Genomic DNA, 20148 nt, shown 5'->3' with positions numbered 1-20148 from the left:
CAGTCTCAGATATGGGACAGTACAGTTTTCAATGTGGACAGGCTGAAATTGAGTTACCTATTCATTATTTGTAATTGCTTTCATTATATCCTGCACTCACAAACTTCACTGATCTAACCTTCCCTGAACTGCCCTTTAATTACCCATACTTGGTCTGACATACAACAACTTAAGGTGCCCATATATTACTCGATTTGCGGCATCAATATCTATCCAATTTGATAATAATTATCAAATCTGGCAGAGACAGATGCCGTGACGTTGCCACCTGATCATCATTCTGATTGCTTTCTGAGTAATTTTAACTCATAAAACTACAGTATCTATCTATCTATCTATCTATCTATCTATCTATCTATCTATCTATCTATCTATCTATCTATCTATCTATCTATCTATCTATCTACTGTATCTATCTATCTATCTACCGACGCGCCTGACCATAAAACACACCTAGGTTTAGAGGACACAAACCAGGGGAAAACACATACTGTATACTAAACCTGGTGCATCCATGGTGAAGGGGCAGCTTGTGCATTATGCCCCCTTTGTACCTCATGCCCTTGGTTTTTACCCCTTAAGATTCCTGACAAGTTTGGCGTTCCGGCTGTGTCATTATTGATACAACAATAAACTTTTATTACTTATGCCGCAAAATAATATAGTACATGTATTGTTTTTTTTTCAGGACAATCTAGGCTTTCTTTGGGTAATACTTTTTCCAAGAATTGTTTGATTCTACAGGCATTTTTGGCGGGAAAATCAGGAGTAGAAGCAAAAATGACAAATGTTTTCACGTTTAACCCTTTCTAATTTTCAGATAAGTGCCTCACTTGTAAAACACCTCACATTATTTGTCCTGTCCCAATTAAAATTATACCATACAAGCCATTGTTTATCACTTGTTGGGCATATAGTGTACCGTTATCTCCAGTCTGTGCATCTGTAGCGACTGGATGCGATCGATATGACGTATAGTTAATGTGGACCCCAATGCTGTACAGACATTGTTAGGCAACAGCATAGTGATGCATCTATACAGGTATCCATGAATCTTAAACTGTACCTGAAAGTACAAAAAAGTCCCCCTAAGGGGTACTTACCTCGGCAGGGGGAAGCCACTGGATCCTAAAGAGGCTTCCCCCTTCCTCCTCAGCTTGATGGGAGCACGACAGGAGGTGTGCGCACGGCCGGGCCGTGCATGCACAGAAGAGCACGGATGGCCAGTATACCGGGAGCTTTTACAATTGAGCGGAGCCACCAGAGAGGACAGTGAGGGAGCCCACGGACATCATGGGGGCTGGAGGAAGCCCCAGGTAAGTATAAATACTGCCATTATCCCCATCCCAGGTACCTGGGTGATACAAGGGGTTAATTAGGTAGGTAAGGGTTAAAAGTTAACCACAGCGGGGAAAAACACTTTATTATTTAATGGGACAGTTTGCAACTGTATGTGTGATTGAACATACTATAGGATATCTGTCTGTGTGGGTTACACACTGCATACAGGCCAGTCCACAGTCATTGCTGGGCCTTGCAGTTCTACTATCCTCTTCTATCTATTACAAGCCAGCACACTGTGTGTCATAAGCAGTGCTTAGTTTGCAACTGTATTTGTGATACCTCAGCCCGACCATATGGGCTGGAAAACTGCCATTGCCTGCACTCTCACCCACGTGCGTACCAGCACGGTCATCACTACACAAACAGTTGTTTGTGGTGCGTTAAACAGTGAGTTTGGTATGTCAGTGTGAGGCAGCATGCTACTTACACTACCAGATCGATGTATACACATGCAAGATTAAAGCACTTTATGCCTCCAATTTAGGAATGTAATGTGATTTCTGCCCTTTAGGGATTATAACCCTACTCTGCGTCAAATATGTAATTTTCCGAGGGACTTTTGGCATGTATTCCACTCCGGCGTGCCCCCTCCAGGTGTAAGACCCCTTGAAACAACTTTTCCATCACTTTTGTGGCCAGAAATAGTCCCTGTATGTTTTAAAATTCTCCTGCCCATTGAAGTCTATGGCGGTTTGCCCGGTTCGTGAGAGCTCGAACTTTTGCGGAAGTACAAAATCTGATGTTTGGGCCATCTTTACTCACAAGCTATTCCCTATTATAGGCTGATGCCTATCCTATATAATAAAACCCCTGTGTCTCTGCGTCCTGTCCTTGTGTGTGTGTGTGTCCTGCTTCCAGACTTGACAATTTGCTCTCTGAGAACCTCATTGCATTGTGGGAAATAACAGCTTTTTCCAACTGCCGGAAAAACGGGCGGACCTTTTTTACTAGTGATAGTATAATGTACATATGGATCACAGTCTAGGGACAAATTAAAGGGGAGGGGAGGGGAGGGAGAGGTGGAATAAAAAAAATAGCATTTTTTTTAAAATATACATTTTTATTTATAAAAAAAAAAAATAGAAATCGCAGCAGCAATCAGATACCACCAACAGAAAGCTCTGTTGGGGGGAAGAAAAGGAGTCATGATTCATTTGGATGCTAAGTTGTATGGCCGTGCAATAAACCATTAAAGCTGCGCAGTGCAGAATTGTAAAAATTGTAAAAATTCACTGGGGGGTGTAAGCCTGTGGTCCTCAATAGGTTAAGTAAAAATAAGTCTTTGTGATTTTCTGTCTGTGTTGAAGATATTCAGGCCATGTTCACAGTGGCTGTTGTATTAGGTTCCCTGTGACAGCAGGAACACAACAGATCAGGAAAGTGGTGCCACGTTACCTGCGTGTTGCGTAGCTAAGGAGCTGTAGGCCCCGATGCAAGTTTTACAATGGGGCCCCCCAAGCACTCTATATATAACAATTGATACGGCGCACCCAAACCTGCCAATGGCAACTACAGTGTCAGGCCTGGTGCACACCAAAGGAGTTTTTCTGAGCGTTTTGAGTTTTTAAATCTGCTGCTAATGTTATCCTATGTGTCTGTGCACACTGGAGCAATGAGGTTTTGTAAAAACCCCCATAGCGTTACATTGGGAAGAGCTTTTGAAACCTCTAAAAGCTCTTCCCAATGTAATTTTACAAAATCTCATTGCTCCAGTGTGCACAGACACATAGGATAACATTAGCAGCAGATTTAAAAACGCAAAACGCTCAGAAAAACTCCTCTGGTGTGCACCAGGCCTTAGGCCCAGTGCACACCAAAACCGCTAGCAGATCCGCAATACGCTAGCGGTTTTGGGAGCTGATTTCAGAGCGATTCTAGGTATGTTTAGAGAGGTTTTCTAAACATACCTAGCGGTTTTGCGTGCGTTTTTGTGTAGCAGATTACACATATTGTTACAGTAAAAGCTGTTACTGAACAGCTACTGTAACAAAAATGCCTGGCAAACCGCTCTGAACTAGCGTTTTTCAGAGCGGTTTGCGTTTTTCCTATACTTTACATTGAGGATGAAACGCTTCCGAAAACCGCAAACGCGCAGCAGGAGGCGCGTTTGCGGCTTGGCAAAAACCGCAAACCGCCGGTGTGCACCATCCCATTGCAATACATTAGACAAGCGTTTTTAGAGGCGGATGCGGCCGGCGGATCGCTCCAAAAAACGCTTGGTGTGCACTGGGCCTAAGAGGTGCAAGAAGGGGATGGGGAACAGCTTGTTAATGATTACAACTATTCAAAGTATCTATAAAAGTAATTATTATGAGCACAGAACTAATAGAGAGCTAATATTGTAGTTGAGGGAGGGCCCTTCTGGCTTAAGGGCCCTGATGCGGCCACAACCTCCGCACCGCCTATTGCTACAACCCTGAAAGTGAAGCATACAGTCAATGAAAAGTATGATTCACAGTAAATGTTAATGCATGCGTTTAGTGGTAATGCACTGCATGCAGTGCTTACCATACCGCAACCCGTTACACCGCAATGTACTTGCTGCACTGTGATTGTTTCATAGGTAAGCTGCGTTACAAGTGGCCATTACACTGCACCGCAAACCACCACTGTGAACATGGGATAACCCAAATCCTGTCAGGATAGAGGACAAGGAAATGGGCTTGGGTAGTGTTCACATTTGTTTTTGTGAAAAAATGTGCACTTATTTTCACAGGAATTTTTCTGAACACCATGTGTGTTGTAAATGTGAGAAACGTGTGCTTTTTTTTTTTTTTTAGAAAATTCATAGTGTCTGAACAAAAGCAACATACATGCAAAAATTCACATAAGATTGTGAGAAAGCCCATTGATTTACATTGGCTTTCTCATATACTGTGTTTTTATATTGCAAAGCTTGAAACCGTGAACCATGCCTTATAGGCTAGGGAAAAGACCCAAGTAAGATTTTAACAGTTTCCACATTGCAAAAGTAAAATATGCTTTTCCTTTGGGATGTGGAAGGATTAGAAACAGGGATGGTGGACCATGTCTGTATAAGATAGAAATAATTCTGAATTGATGCACATTTGTATGTCCATTGTTTTTGTTTTTTTTAATCCAACTTTAAAATGGACCAGTCAAATGTTCAGCAGCATAAATTTGTATAACATTTGCATGTACTCTGAATTATTTTCATATCATTGACTATCACTAGTTAGACACTCTGGCAGGATTTTACTGCAGTCTGTGGCCCCAGTGAAAATTTGATAAAGTGTGTGGTGGAATCTAGGCTGGAGCAGTGACGTTATTGTGTTTCCTCCAGGATGTGGAGGAGAACATTGTTACATCATCCACTGAAGGTGTCCACGTTATCAGTGAACATGTTCCTACTGTGGACAGTTCTGTGGAAACTCAGAAGCCACAAGAGGCCCTATTATCCGCCCAGCAGTCTGTGGATGAGGAACACAAGGTATTTGTAACACCAAAGAAAATGTATTTTTCGTCTTTCCAAAATCTTTCTAACTTTTAACCATGTTAATAAGGATACAATCAATATTTTTTGTTGGTAAAATAGGTGTGAAAGAAATACAGTATTGTAAACATCTTAACGTGGAAAAAAAAACTCCACCAAAATGCAGTGAAATTAAAAGGACATCCGAGGTGAAAATAAACTAATGAGAAAAACAATTGTATCTATCCTCCTTCTCCTAAAAATGACTTTTTTTTAGCTATCCCACAGCTATCCCACAGTTTTATTTTATATTTAAATCTAGTTTTTAAGGTTTTACTGTTTCATTGTCTCTGCTCAATGACACATGCATTGAAGTATGCCAGAGCTCAAATCTATGAATTATTGTCCCTTTTTTCTGCTTCCAGAAGCCATTTACTAACAGGAAAGTGTTTTATGGCTGTAATCAATTATCAGTGAGGGTAATGCTATAGTCTGATCCAGTCTGACCCGGTCCCGACCCAGACAGAAACTGTCACTTGCATACCTGATTTTTAAAGAGGAACTCCAGTGAAAATTATGTAATAAAAAAAAATTGCTTCATTTTTACAATAGTTATGTATAAATGATTTAGTAAGTGTTTACCCATTGTAAAAAGCTTTCCTCTCCGAGATTTACTTTCTGACATTTATCACATGGTGACATTTTTACTGCTGGCAGGTGATATCGCTAAAAGTACCTGCTGCTTGCTTTTTGGCCGTTGGAAACAGCTGTAAACAGCTATTTCCCACAATGCAACGAGGTTCACGGACAGGAAACTGCGAGGAAAATGGTCCTCACAGTCTCCTGTGGGAGGGGCTTCACCACAATGTCAGCGATACAGAGCCCCCTGATAATCCATTTGTGAAAAGGAATAGATTTCTCATGTAAAATGGGGTATCAGTTACTGATTGGGATGAAGTTCAATTCTTGGTCACGGTTTCTCTTTAACTCTTTCAGGCAGAGAAAGGAAAAAAGGAACACAGCCTAGTTATTTGTGTGCTTGGCACTGTACATACACATGTCTTTCTCATCATGTCACATGTCACCTTGGTTGTCCTTTAAAAAAGTGGGAAAGAAGTGGAAACTGTGGAAAGAAGCATTGTTGATTTTCACTAAAAAAGTGTTTGAAATTAAAAGTAATCATTTGTGCCTGGTCTTGACTTTTTACATCGCCTATTGTGCTACTATTAAAGTGATGACATTTTTTATTCATGTTTTTATGGCAGGGAAGCCTGTTTACAACTTTAACCACTCTACGACCGCCTAATGCCGATTGGCGGCCACAGAGTGGCGCCCTCAGGACCGCCTAATGCCGAAAGGCATGAAGTCCTGGGGAAGGAGATTAGCGGGGAATGCGTGCACGGATGCGCACGCATCCCCGCTGAGTTACAGAGCGGAGCTCCATAAATAACCTGTCAGCCGCAATCGCAGCTGGCAGGCTGTAAAAAAAAGAAACAGCCATTTCTTTTACATGTACAGTGCTGCGATCTACTGCAGCGCTGTACTGGGGACAGCCCTGTCACTTGGCTGTCCCCTGGGGTGGCTCTGAAAGCGATCCTCTTTCATAGGCTGATGGCTATGAGAGAGGATCGCCCTGTTTGGACCTCGGGGGGAGGGGTGAAAATACAAAACAATAAACATTTTTATTGAAAAAAAAAAATACATCAATTAAAGAAAAGAGCCTGCAGTAGCGATCAGAGCCCAATAACAGAAAGCTCTGTTAGTGGGCAGAAAAGGAGCCAAGATTAATTTGGCTGCTAAGTTGTATGGCTCTGCAGCAAGCTGTTAAACCTGAAGAGCACTGAATTTAAATTAAAATTTCCTAATCACTGGGTGGGGGGTAGGTGTAAGCTTGTGGTCCTTAAAGAGACACTGAAGTGGAAAAAAAATTATGATATAATGAATTGGTTGTGTAGTACAGATAATTACTAGAACATTAGTAGCAAAAAAAATGTTCACATATTTTTATTTTCAGTTATACAGCTTTTTTATAATATTGCATCATTCTCTAATATTTGCAGTTTACACACTACTCAGCCTTCTAAATGATTTTTACAGAACAGGCAGTGAACTTTTGACCTGTCCTGAACTGTTCTCTGCAAAAGAAAAAACAATACAGTTTAGATAACAACCTTCAGAACACAGAGCTCTCTGCGACTTTGAAAGTTGTGGAGCTCAATGGCAATTTGCATAGATAACAACTGGAGTTTCTTAACTCTTCCTGTATTGGAAAAAACATTAGACTTATGTCTCTGCTCCGAATGCTTTATTTCTTAGCTGTACTACACATACAAATCCTTATATCATTTTTTTTTTCGCTTCAGTGTCTCTTTAAGTGGTTAATGCTAGGTACACACAATACAATTTTCTGGCAGATTTACCTGCCAGATCGTTTTTTTTCAACATATCTGTAACGATCGGTGTAACACAGAGAGAATCTGATTACCGGTGATCTTCAGTATCACCGAGAATACAGATATATACCGATTACAGATGATCTGCAGTATCACCGATAATCAGATATATCTCTAACCTCCGGACACCTGAGTAATAACTGAGTGTTTGGTGCAACAGTAATACTTTGAGGAAAGCACCCGTACAGGGGGTGCAAGGCAGTAGGAGATACTGCCTAAAGAACAGCTTCCTTCCAATGGCCTGAGGCTCCCCAAGGGGCGGAGCCAGGCAGTGAGTGGGAAGGACCAGAGTGTGAGTGACACCCGAGGTGAAGTGTCACTGACAGGTCTGTGAACTATCTCCCAACAGGGGAGAAAGTTCTCGAGGTCGGACAAGCCAGGTCGGCAACAGACAGCCAGATCAGGTACAAAGACAGGAGACAGAAACGGAATCCAAGGACAAGCAGAGTTTGGCAACAGAGTATCAGATATAGCGAAGTACCAATTCAGAGATCAAGAGAGTGGTCAGGAGAGCAGGAAGTCATAACAGATATAAACAATGCCTATTCTTTAGGTGTGAGCTCCGTGATCATCAACACCCTGGAACTAGTCTGATATATAACAGAGAGGTAATACAGTTCCCTAGTCTTGGGTGTGAGTTCCTTGATCATCAACACCCTGGAACTAGTCTGAAGTATAACAGGATAATAATACAGTTCCCTAGTCTTGGGTGTGAGTTCCTTGATCGTCAACACCCTGGAACTAGACTGAAGTATAACAGAATGATAATACAGTTCCCTAGTCTTAGGTGTGAGTTCCTTGATCATCAACACCCTGGAACTAGCCTGAAGTATAACAGAACGATAATACAATTCCCTAGTCTTGGGTGTGAGTTCCTTGATCATCAACACCCTGGAACTAGTCTGAAGTATAACAGAGAATAACAACACAGATAGCAAAAGGTCTGAGTGGTAAAACTGTCAGCTGACCGGCTTGGTCAGATGACACCTTTCTGGCTGTCATAAAAGCTCTGCCTCTCAACGCGCGCGCGTCCTTCTGAACCTGTGTGGACTATCAGTCCCAGCCACACCAGACCTGTTTTGCAATGTATCCGCTGTGCCGGACGCGGAACCAGCCGCACCGCTATCCGAGCACGCGGCGGTTTTTCCGCGTTCCGCCATGCGGATAGATGTAGGCCTATGCGTGTAAACTGCCGCGTCGGAAGCGGAATCCGCCATGTTGAACGCGGAAAAAGCCGCCTTATCCTGAGCACTCGCGGTGGCTTTTCCGCGTTTTCTCACAATATCCAATCTAAATTTGGATCGATTTTTCGATTGATTTCCGTTCACTTTTATGGAAATCGATCAGAAGAGCCATCGAAATTCAGATCGGACATGTTGAAAAAGATCGATCTGGCAGGAAAATCTGCCAGAAAATTGTATGGTGTGTACCTACCATAAGGCAACATCGGTGAACGGTGTGGTGTTTCTTGGAAGGGCAGTGGGATGTTAACAGGTCATGAGTTTTTCAGGTGGGTCATGGGTTAAGAAATAAGAAAGGCTGCTGTGCTTTGCTGCTGATGCTTACGCTGCCGTAAAACTACATTCTGTTTGTGTTTATTCCAGCCTATGGAAGAGATTAAAGCTATGTCACAGTCTGAAATCGTAGAAGAACAAAGAGAGAGCACCATCATTGCAGACAGTACAGAGGTTGATATACAGGCTGATGTGGATCACAAGGTAACCTTGCTATAGACTGCTTGCAATCATGTCTCTCATAAAAATGTAGCTGTCTGACCTATGATGCATACACACTCACTAGTTTGTCAGAAATTGTGGTTCTGATGCACAAACCACTGGTAACGTTTACCTGTGCTGTGTGCATGTGCACTACAGTATGTTCTGTTTACGCAACACACGTTATATTAGCAAACCATAATGAAGGTTGGGCTTTTTGCTCGACGGACATTACGTTGGTATTGCAAATGCCTGCAAAATGTATGTGTTATCAATAGCACTATTACGAGCTTTGTACTGTGCCATTCATAACAAAGCAAGGCAGCCATTGCTTTGCATACGGCTCTTGTGCACACCAGCTGGAATTGATTGAGGAAAGAACAGGCATGTGACATGTCCGATCAATATCCAATCAACATTTCAATAATAAAGCATCAGTATGGGTTTACTAAAGACAGGTCCTATTTGACTAACATGCTGAGCTTTTATGAGGTAGTGAACGCTAATGAGGATATTAGGAATGCTGTAGATGTGGTATACTTGGACTTTGCAAAGGCCTTCGACACTGTTCCCCTCAAAAGTCTGGGGCAAAAGTTGAGGATGCAAGGACTGGGGAATAGTCTGTGTTCATGGATAGGGAACTGGCTAATGGACAAAAAAAGAGTTGTGGTCAATGGATCATATTCAAAATGGGTGACTGTTAGCAGTGGGGTCCCACAGGGGTCAGTACTGGGTCCAGTGCCCTTCAATTTATTTATTAATGATCTAGTAGATGCAGTAGAAAGCAATGTTGCTATTTTTGCTGATACAAAATTGTGCAGAATCATCAACTCTCAGGAAGATAGTGACATATTGCAACAGGATCTGGATATTATGGCTATATGGGCACATAAATGGCAGATAAAATTCAATGTTGAAAAATGTAAAGTCATGCATTTTGGTCGTACCAATGGTCTAGCACCATACAAAATAAATGGGATACAGTTGGGGACTTCAAACTTTGAGAAGGACTTAGGAGTACTCATCGACAACAAGTTAAATAATCGTATTCAATGCCAAGCCGCTGCAGCTAAAGCTAATAACATTTTGGGATGCATTAAAAGGGAAATAAAAACTCGAGATGCTAGCATAATATTGCCCCTGTTTAACTCTCTAGTAAGGCCACATCTGGAATATGGAATTCAGTTCTGGGCAGCACATTACAGGAAAGATATTGCAGTTTTGGAGCAGGTGCAGAGACGGGCAACAAAATTGATACGAGGGATACCATGAAAGGTTAGATAAACTGGGTTTATTTAGTCTAGAGAAAAGACGCCTTAGAAGGGATCTAATTAACATGTATGAATACATCAGAGGGCAATATAAAAGCTTGGCGGATGAGCTTTTTGTCCTTAGGCCGTCACAAAGGACTAGAGGACATGATCTGCACATGGAGGAAAAATGTTTTAGCCATTTATTTAGGAAAGGATTCTTTACAGTAAGAGTAATTAAGATGTGGAATGTATTGCCGCAGGAAGTAGTTATGGCAAATTCTATATCTGCATTTAAAGGAGGATAATGCTGGGCATACACGGGCCGATCCGGCGGCCAATTAGCCGCCGAATCGACTTTTGCCGCGTCCCCACCGCATCCCCGTGCGTGCACGGGGATCGATTCCCGCTCGTCATCGGACCTGTCAGATATTATCAATCGAGCCATCAGCGGCTCGATTGATAACAGCGCACCTCGCCGTGTATGCCCAGCATTACATGCTTTCCTTGCGATGTAAGACATCCATGGCTATAATTACTAGGTAATGCCCAGTGGTGTTGATCCAGGGATTTTATCTGATTGCTATCTGAAGTCGGGAAGGAATTTTTTTCCCTTTTGGTGCTAATTGGACCATTCCTTGTAAGGGTTTTTTGCCTTCCTCTGGATCAACAGGGATATGTGAGGGAGCAGGCTGGTGTTGTACTTTTTTTCTGGTTGAACTCGGTGGACGTATGTCTTTTTTCAACCCAAATAACTATGTAACTATATATACTGTATATTGATTGGCTGTGGTCTACTTTTAAACTTTCATTAGATTGGATGTTTAGATCAAATAAAAAAAGGAATGTATGCTTACCTTTGGAAGGATGAAACATGATTTAATAAGGTCAGGATTGAAAGGCCCAGTTCACACTGGCAATTAGTGGCAAAAAGATTCGTGAAAACGGATCTGATTACCGGTCGATCTGATCCATTTTTCACTCCCATTAGTTGTTTAGCTGCTTCCGTTCCCCCATATCGATTCCCCTACAACCCCCATCAGCAAAGTGAATTTTGCTGGCTAGAATGGTCAGTTTCTTCACTTGTGTGAATTAAACGTTACGTTTTTTTCATTGACCTCAATGCAGTGCTTCAGCTTCCGTTTCTGTTCCGCTGGGCTCAGTGACCCGGAAAAATTGCTGCAGAACTAAATTTGCGGATCGTGCGGAACAAATCCGTTTGAACTGACCAATGCGAATGGATCCATAGATTAATATTAGATACGTTCGCATCCGTTACAATCCGTTCCGTTAGGAACTGCAAAATGGACTTTTTTTTTACGCTAATGTGAACCAGGCCTAAATGTAATAAAGGAAAAAAAAAGAATTAACAAAATATTCAGAAGGTTCAATTGTTTTGTGCCTTTGTTTTTTACATGAAGAAAAAAACAAGAGAGGCACTTAAACTCTGCTTCTTTGGCATCATTAAATACTGCAGAAAAACAGAGACAACCTAATATTTTAATTTGGATACCCTCTGCTCATATGAAAAGGAAAATTCTGGGGTCCTAGGGAATCTCCCATACGCTTCACCAGTGTTCATCTCAGTTAAACTTTAAAAACCAGTTTGCAGATACCTAAAAATAGTTTTTGATATTCTGATGATATCAAACTAACCCCACTATACAATACTGACAGTGTGCTCGATTCACTAACCAGTGATAACTGAGTTATCACGTGTTAAGGCTTTGCACGTGCAAACTAGGGTGCTAAGTAGTTTGCACTGCAAAGCTGTTGCTGTTCGTGTGCTATTTTAGCATGCGTAGGGCGTTACGTGATTACGTTCCGTTCGCATAAAAAATCAGCCGCTTCGCATGCTTAGTATCCTTAGCACGTGAAGTAATTGCTTATCACGCTACTTAGCACGCGAAGAAGCTGATTTTGCACGTGAAGCGCTGTGCGCAAAACTTTACGTGTGCATTTCTATCCACGGAACTTTAAAGCTCTGTGTGTAACCCTTCCAATGCTGGTCTAGTAAAAAAAAAATGCTGGTTGCAAATAATATGCTGTAAATACTGTTTTAGGGCAAAGTTGAAATGCAGGGTTATATTCTGCTTTAAGCTGTTGATGATGCCTCGTGTATCAACTCTCTGTCAAATTTTCCATACTCCCCAGCAATTAATAGTGGCTTCTAGGTGGCTGTTAGCTGTCAGATAACTGGTGTCAGATTGTAGTTCTGCCGACCACTGGGAATAAATTCACAGTAATTCTGGGAATACACAATGCTTTTTTTTTCGGTCAATTTACCGTTCAATCGATTTTCAATTCGTTATTTGTTAGTTTTTTGTTCGATTCTCTTATCTTTTCTTATCAATTTCCATTCACTTCTATGAGAAATCGAGCGGTAAAACGATCAAAAGCAAGAACTGACATGTCGGAAATTATCTATCAAACCATCTATATCTGCTGAAAAAATGCATGGTGTATTCCCAGCGTAACCTATTACTATTCATGTGTATAATAGTTTAGGGGCAATTTAAGTCAGACAATTAATGTATCTATGTTTTTGGGATGTGGGAGGAAACCGGTGTGCCCGGAGGAAACCCACGCATACATGGGACAACACACAAACTACATTCAGATAGGGCCCTGGCTGGGATTCAAAGCAAGGACCCAACATTGCAAGGGGAGAGTACTATGCACTACACCCCCGTGCTGCCCACTCCAGAGCTGAGGGGAACAATGCTCTTGGCTGGATCAACTGCGGAAACATCAAGGAGTGTTGAGGGCTGTTGTACATGTACTAGATTCTTGAAATGGGCTGCCCACCAGGGATGCTCAGCAGAGCTCGAATATTCGAGTAGCTCGAATATTCGAGTTTTTTTTTCAGCTATTCGAGCTCGGTATTCGAGCTCGAATAGCTGCAGCTATTCGAATGGGCTATTCGAGTGAACTCGAATAGCCCACTCACTATTCGCGCTATTTGAACAAACAGCGCTATTCGAGCTCGAATATCGAGCTCGAATAGCGTCATAGCCCAGATTGATGTCCTTAGAGCCAATCAGAGGGCTCCCAGGCCCTCTGACGGCAGCCAATCACAGAGGGGGACCCTGGCCAGCCCCTACCCTATAAATAGTGGAAGTTATGTTCGGTTTCTCCGTCCTTGCTTGACTTGTACAGAGAGAGATCTGCTCCTTTGTGCTTTGGCTTAGCAAGTGCTCTATTGTGGTCAATCATCTAGCGTTTTTGCTCACATACACCTGCTATATACACCTATATTGTTGTTAGCTAGATAGAGATTGTATTTTAGTTAGTAGCTTGTGTGTTACATAGAGACAGCTGCTGCTGCAGGCAAGCTTACACAGCTTTAGGCTTAGGGCCTTGCCTGTGTGGGCAGCTGTCCTTCTGTCCTCTGTTAGTTTATTTCTCATCTATACCAGTGTTTCTGCTGTGTATTCTACCCTGTCTTGTCCTTTACTACTGAGTGATTATTGTATTTTGTAGTTATACTACTGTACTAGGGACACTCACTGTTACTGTTCATAGCTCCTGCGTGTGTGTGTGCGTGCACTGTCTGTAGTGTACACAGTACACAGTATTCCCTTCTACTGAATCATCTGATTACTACTGAATCTGATTATTGTATTTTCTAGTTGTACTTACTGTACTAGGGACACTCAGTCACTATTCATAGGCTAGCTCCTGCGTGTGTGTGTGCGTGCACTGTCTGTAGTGTACACACACTCTATTTCCTTCTACTGAATCTGATTACTACTGATTATTGTATTTTCTAGTTAGTGTATTAGGGGACACACTCACTGTTCACTGTTCACACTTACTGATTACTGATTATTGTATTTTGTATTTGTACTGTACTAGTAATCACTTAGCGATCTAATCACTTAGTGATTAGTGTCACCTCACCCACCAACCCACTCCATTAAAGTACCCCACTTTTTCACCCGCCCTTTTAAAAAACTTTTTTGTTTACGCCCAAAACATCTAAGATGTCTGGAAGTGGCAGCCAGTGCGGTTTGGGCAAGGGGAAGGGCAGCAAGGGAATCAGGAGGAGAGGGAGCAGCATTGTGGCAAGCCGCGCCACCATGCACAGTTCCGCAGCAGCAGCAGCTGCGTCAGTGGCTATAGCCACTGGCCGTGGACTTGCTTGGGCGGCCAGCAGGAGCATCTGCAACTCACGCTGCAGAGACACAGCAGCAGCAGCGTGTAGTACCTATTTTCCTCCAGCCGGGTCGGAAACGTCCCATTGAGGAAAAGGATGCAGCCACTGTGGTGCAACTGATGACGGAGGATGACCAGCCCGCCATCAGCTCTGCATCCGAGGCCTCCACCCTCACCACCACCACTACCCCTGTTCGCAGCAGCCGCCCAGCAGGGCCTGGGGAGGAGGCCAGTTCACCGTCAGTTGGCGACCTGTCATTCAGCAGTCTTTTGACCCCAGGCATCATGAGTCAATTGTCTGCTGTTGTTGGCGATTTTGTGGAGGAGATGCTGATGGGCACTTTGGGGGAGGAGGGATTGGACAGCAAGACTGTGGCGACAGTCAAGCAGCCCATCCATGCATCAGGAGAGGAGTTTGGGGGGTCATCATCCCAGCAGGACATGTTTCAGGAGGGGGAGGATGATGATGATGATGATGATGACAGGGTGACGGACAAAGACTGGGTGCCACCACCAGCACCTGGGGATGTCATCATCAGCAGCTCTGAGGAGGAGGAGGAGGATGCACTTGTGGGCCTTGCAAGGAGGCGCATCATTGCAAGCATTGGCAGCAGTAGGCAGGTCCCACAGCCTGCTGGTGTCTCAGGCTCAGCAGCAGCAGCAGCAGCATCTGCCAGTACCACCACCAGCCCCCCCCCCCCCAACCACCACAGGGAGACAGGCAGCAGCGGCTCCAGGCCGTAGGGGGGTTTTCATGTCACCAATCTGGCAATTTTTCACCATGCCCACAGTTTACAGCAAGTACGCCACTTGCAACCACTGTCAGCGGAAGTTGAGCAGAGGTGCAGACCCCTTAAAGTTCAGCACCAGCTCTCTTATCAACCATCTTGCTGCTAAACATTACCACCAGCATGAGGAGTTCCAGAGGCTGAAGGCCTTATATTATATCCTGCACTCACAAACTTCACTGATCTAACCTTCCCTGAACTGCCCTTTAATTACCCATACTTGGTCTGACATACAACAACTTAAGGTGCCCATATATTACTCGATTTGCGGCATCAATATCTATCCAATTTGATAATAATTATCAAATCTGGCAGAGACAGATGCCGTGACGTTGCCACCTGATCATCATTCTGATTGCTTTCTGAGTAATTTTAACTCATAAAACTACAGTATCTATCTATCTATCTATCTATCTATCTATCTATCTATCTATCTATCTACTGTATCTATCTATCTATCTACCGACGCGCCTGACCATAAAACGCACCTAGGTTTAGAGGACACAAACCAGGGGAAAACACATACTGTATACTAAACCTGGTGCATCCATGGTGAAGGGGCAGCTTGTGCATTATGCCCCCTTTGTACCTCATGCCCTTGGTTTTTACCCCTTAAGATTCCTGACAAGTTTGGCGTTCCGGCTGTGTCATTATTGATACAACAATAAACTTTTATTACTTATGCCGCAAAATAATATAGTACATGTATTGTTTTTTTTTCAGGACAATCTAGGCTTTCTTTGGGTAATACTTTTTCCAAGAATTGTTTGATTCTACAGGCATTTTTGGCGGGAAAATCAGGAGTAGAAGCAAAAATGACAAATGTTTTCATGTTTAACCCTTCCTAATTTTCAGATAAGTGCCTCACTTGTAAAACACCTCACATTATTTGTCCTGTCCCAATTAAAATTATACCATACAAGCCATTGTTTATCACTTGTTGGGCATATAGTGTACCGTTATCTCCAGTCTGTGCATCTGTAGCGACTGGATGCGATTGATATGACGTATAGTTAATGTGGACCCCAATGCTGTACAGACATTGTTAGGCAACAGCATAGTGATGCATCTATACAGGTATACATGAATCTTAAACTGTACCTGAAAGTACAAAAAAGTCCCCCTAAGGGGTACTTACCTCGGCAGGGGGAAGCCACTGGATCCTAAAGAGGCTTCCCCCTTCCTCCTCAGCTTGATGGGAGCACGACAGGAGGTGTGCGCACGGCCGGGCCGTGCATGCACAGAAGAGCACGGATGGCCAGTATACCGGGAGCTTTTACAATTGAGCGGAGCCACCAGAGAGGACAGTGAGGGAGCCCACGGACATCATGGGGCTGGAGGAAGCCCCAGGTAAGTATAAATACTGCCATTATCCCCATCCCAGGTACCTTTTAAGGCCAAGTATAGGTGATACAAGGGGTTAATTAGGTAGGTAAGGGTTAAAAGTTAACCACAGCGGGGAAAAACACTTTATTATTTAATGGGACAGTTTGCAACTGTATGTGTGATTGAACATACTATAGGATATCTGTCTGTGTGGGTTACACACTGCATACAGGCCAGTCCACAGTCATTGCTGGGCCTTGCAGTTCTACTATCCTCTTCTATCTATTACAAGCCAGCACACTGTGTGTCATAAGCAGTGCTTAGTTTGCAACTGTATTTGTGATACCTCAGCCCGACCATATGGGCTGGAAAACTGCCATTGCCTGCACTCTCACCCACGTGCGTACCAGCACGGTCATCACTACACAAACAGTTGTTTGTGGTGCGTTAAACAGTGAGTTTGGTATGTCAGTGTGAGGCAGCATGCTACTTACACTACCAGATCGATGTATACACATGCAAGATTAAAGCACTTTATGCCTCCAATTTAGGAATGTAATGTGATTTCTGCCCTTTAGGGATTATAACCCTACTCTGCGTCAAATATGTAATTTTCCGAGGGACTTTTGGCATGTATTCCACTCCGGCGTGCCCCCTCCAGGTGTAAGACCCCTTGAAACAACTTTTCCATCACTTTTGTGGCCAGAAATAGTCCCTGTATGTTTTAAAATTCTCCTGCCCATTGAAGTCTATGGCGGTTTGCCCGGTTCGTGAGAGCTCGAACTTTTGCGGAAGTACAAAATCTGATGTTTGGGCCATCTTTACTCACAAGCTATTCCCTATCATAGGCTGATGCCTATCCTATATAATAAAACCCCTGTGTCTCTGCGTCCTGTCCTTGTGTGTGTGTGTGTCCTGCTTCCAGACTTGACAATTTGCTCTCTGAGAACCTCATTGCATTGTGGGAAATAACAGCTTTTTCCAACTGCCGGAAAAACGGGCGGACCTTTTTTACTAGTGATAGTATAATGTACATATGGATCACAGTCTAGGGACAAATTAAAGGGGAGGGGAGGGAGAGGTGGAATAAAAAAAATAGCATTTTTTTAAAATATACATTTTTATTTATAAAAAAAAAAAATAGAAATCGCAGCAGCAATCAGATACCACCAACAGAAAGCTCTGTTGGGGGGAAGAAAAGGAGTCATGATTCATTTGGATGCTAAGTTGTATGGCCGTGCAATAAACCATTAAAGCTGCGCAGTGCAGAATTGTAAAAATTGTAAAAATTCACTGGGGGGTGTAAGCCTGTGGTCCTCAATAGGTTAAGTAAAAATAAGTCTTTGTGATTTTCTGTCTGTGTTGAAGATATTCAGGCCATGTTCACAGTGGCTGTTGTATTAGGTTCCCTGTGACAGCAGGAACACAACAGATCAGGAAAGTGGTGCCACGTTACCTGCGTGTTGCGTAGCTAAGGAGCTGTAGGCCCCGTTGCAAGTTTTACAATGGGGCCCCCCAAGCACTCTATATATAACAATTGATACGGCGCACCCAAACCTGCCAATGGCAACTACAGTGTCAGGCCTGGTGCACACCAAAGGAGTTTTTCTGAGCGTTTTGAGTTTTTAAATCTGCTGCTAATGTTATCCTATGTGTCTGTGCACACTGGAGCAATGAGGTTTTGTAAAAACCCCCATAGCGTTACATTGGGAAGAGCTTTTGAAACCTCTAAAAGCTCTTCCCAATGTAATTTTACAAAATCTCATTGCTCCAGTGTGCACAGACACATAGGATAACATTAGCAGCAGATTTAAAAACGCAAAACGCTCAGAAAAACTCCTCTGGTGTGCACCAAGCCTTAGGCCCAGTGCACACCAAAACCGCTAGCAGATCCGCAATACGCTAGCGGTTTTGGGAGCTGATTTCAGAGCGATTCTAGGTATGTTTAGAGAGGTTTTCTAAACATACCTAGCGGTTTTGCGTGCGTTTTTGTGTAGCAGATTACACATATTGTTACAGTAAAAGCTGTTACTGAACAGCTACTGTAACAAAAATGCCTGGCAAACCGCTCTGAACTAGCGTTTTTCAGAGCGGTTTGCGTTTTTCCTATACTTTACATTGAGGACGAAACGCTTCCGAAAACCGCAAACGCGCAGCAGGAGGCGCGTTTGCGGCTTGGCAAAAACCGCAAACCGCCGGTGTGCACCATCCCATTGCAATACATTAGACAAGCGTTTTTAGAGGCGGATGCGGCCGGCGGATCGCTCCAAAAACCGCTCGGTGTGCACTGGGCCTAAGAGGTGCAAGAAGGGGATGGGGAACAGCTTGTTAATGATTACAACTATTCAAAGTATCTATAAAAGTAATTATTATGAGCACAGAACTAATAGAGAGCTAATATTGTAGTTGAGGGAGGGCCCTTCTGGCTTAAGGGCCCTGTTGCGGCCACAACCTCCGCACCGCCTATTGCTACAACCCTGAAAGTGAAGCATACAGTCAATGAAAAGTATGATTCACAGTAAATGTTAATGCATGCGTTTAGTGGTAATGCACTGCATGCAGTGCTTACCATACCGCAACCCGTTACACCGCAATGTACTTGCTGCACTGTGATTGTTTCATAGGTAAGCTGCGTTACAAGTGGCCATTACACTGCACCGCAAACCACCACTGTGAACATGGGATAACCCAAATCCTGTCAGGATAGAGGACAAGGAAATGGGCTTGGGTAGTGTTCACATTTGTTTTTGTGAAAAAATGTGCACTTATTTTCACAGGAATTTTTCTGAACACCATGTGTGTTGTAAATGTGAGAAACGTGTGCTTTTTTTTTTAGAAAATTCATAGTGTCTGAACAAAAGCAACATACATGCAAAAATTCACATAAGATTGTGAGAAAGCCCATTGATTTACATTGGCTTTCTCATATACTGTGTTTTTATATTGCAAAGCTTGAAACCGTGAACCATGCCTTATAGGCTAGGGAAAAGACCCAAGTAAGATTTTAACAGTTTCCACATTGCAAAAGTAAAATATGCTTTTCCTTTGGGATGTGGAAGGATTAGAAACAGGGATGGTGGACCATGTCTGTATAAGATAGAAATAATTCTGAATTGATGCACATTTGTATGCCCATTGTTTTTGTTTTTTTAATCCAACTTTAAAATGGACCAGTCAAATGTTCAGCAGCATAAATTTGTATAACATTTGCATGTACTCTGAATTATTTTCATATCATTGACTATCACTAGTTAGACACTCTGGCAGGATTTTACTGCAGTCTGTGGCCCCAGTGAAAATTTGATAAAGTGTGTGGTGGAATCTAGGCTGGAGCAGTGACGTTATTGTGTTTCCTCCAGGATGTGGAGGAGAACATTGTTACATCATCCACTGAAGGTGTCCACGTTATCAGTGAACATGTTCCTACTGTGGACAGTTCTGTGGAAACTCAGAAGCCACAAGAGGCCCTATTATCCGCCCAGCAGTCTGTGGATGAGGAACACAAGGTATTTGTAACACCAAAGAAAATGTATTTTTCGTCTTTCCAAAATCTTTCTAACTTTTAACCATGTTAATAAGGATACAATCAATATTTTTTGTTGGTAAAATAGGTGTGAAAGAAATACAGTATTGTAAACATCTTAACGTGGAAAAAAAAACTCCACCAAAATGCAGTGAAAT

At 42.9% G+C, this 20148-nt stretch overlaps 1 protein-coding gene across 2 annotated transcripts in view; it reads left to right on the top strand.

The window, feature by feature from the left end:
- SPA17 (sperm autoantigenic protein 17) overlaps positions 1-20148 on the top strand; it is a 654098-nt gene that overhangs the window by 71317 nt on the left and 562633 nt on the right. For both annotated transcript variants that reach the window (XM_068240291.1, XM_068240289.1), the window contains 3 exons: positions 4649-4795; positions 8835-8948; positions 19827-19973. In XM_068240291.1, coding sequence (XP_068096392.1) covers positions 4649-4795; positions 8835-8948; positions 19827-19973 — 408 coding nt within the window. The remainder of the gene's footprint in view (positions 1-4648; positions 4796-8834; positions 8949-19826; positions 19974-20148) is intronic.

Source organism: Hyperolius riggenbachi, chromosome 6 (assembly GCF_040937935.1).
Source record: "Hyperolius riggenbachi isolate aHypRig1 chromosome 6, aHypRig1.pri, whole genome shotgun sequence".
NCBI classification, from domain to species: domain Eukaryota; kingdom Metazoa; phylum Chordata; class Amphibia; order Anura; family Hyperoliidae; genus Hyperolius; species Hyperolius riggenbachi.
Note: the sequence above shows the minus strand (reverse complement) of the source record. Positions and strands in the feature narration are given on the sequence as shown.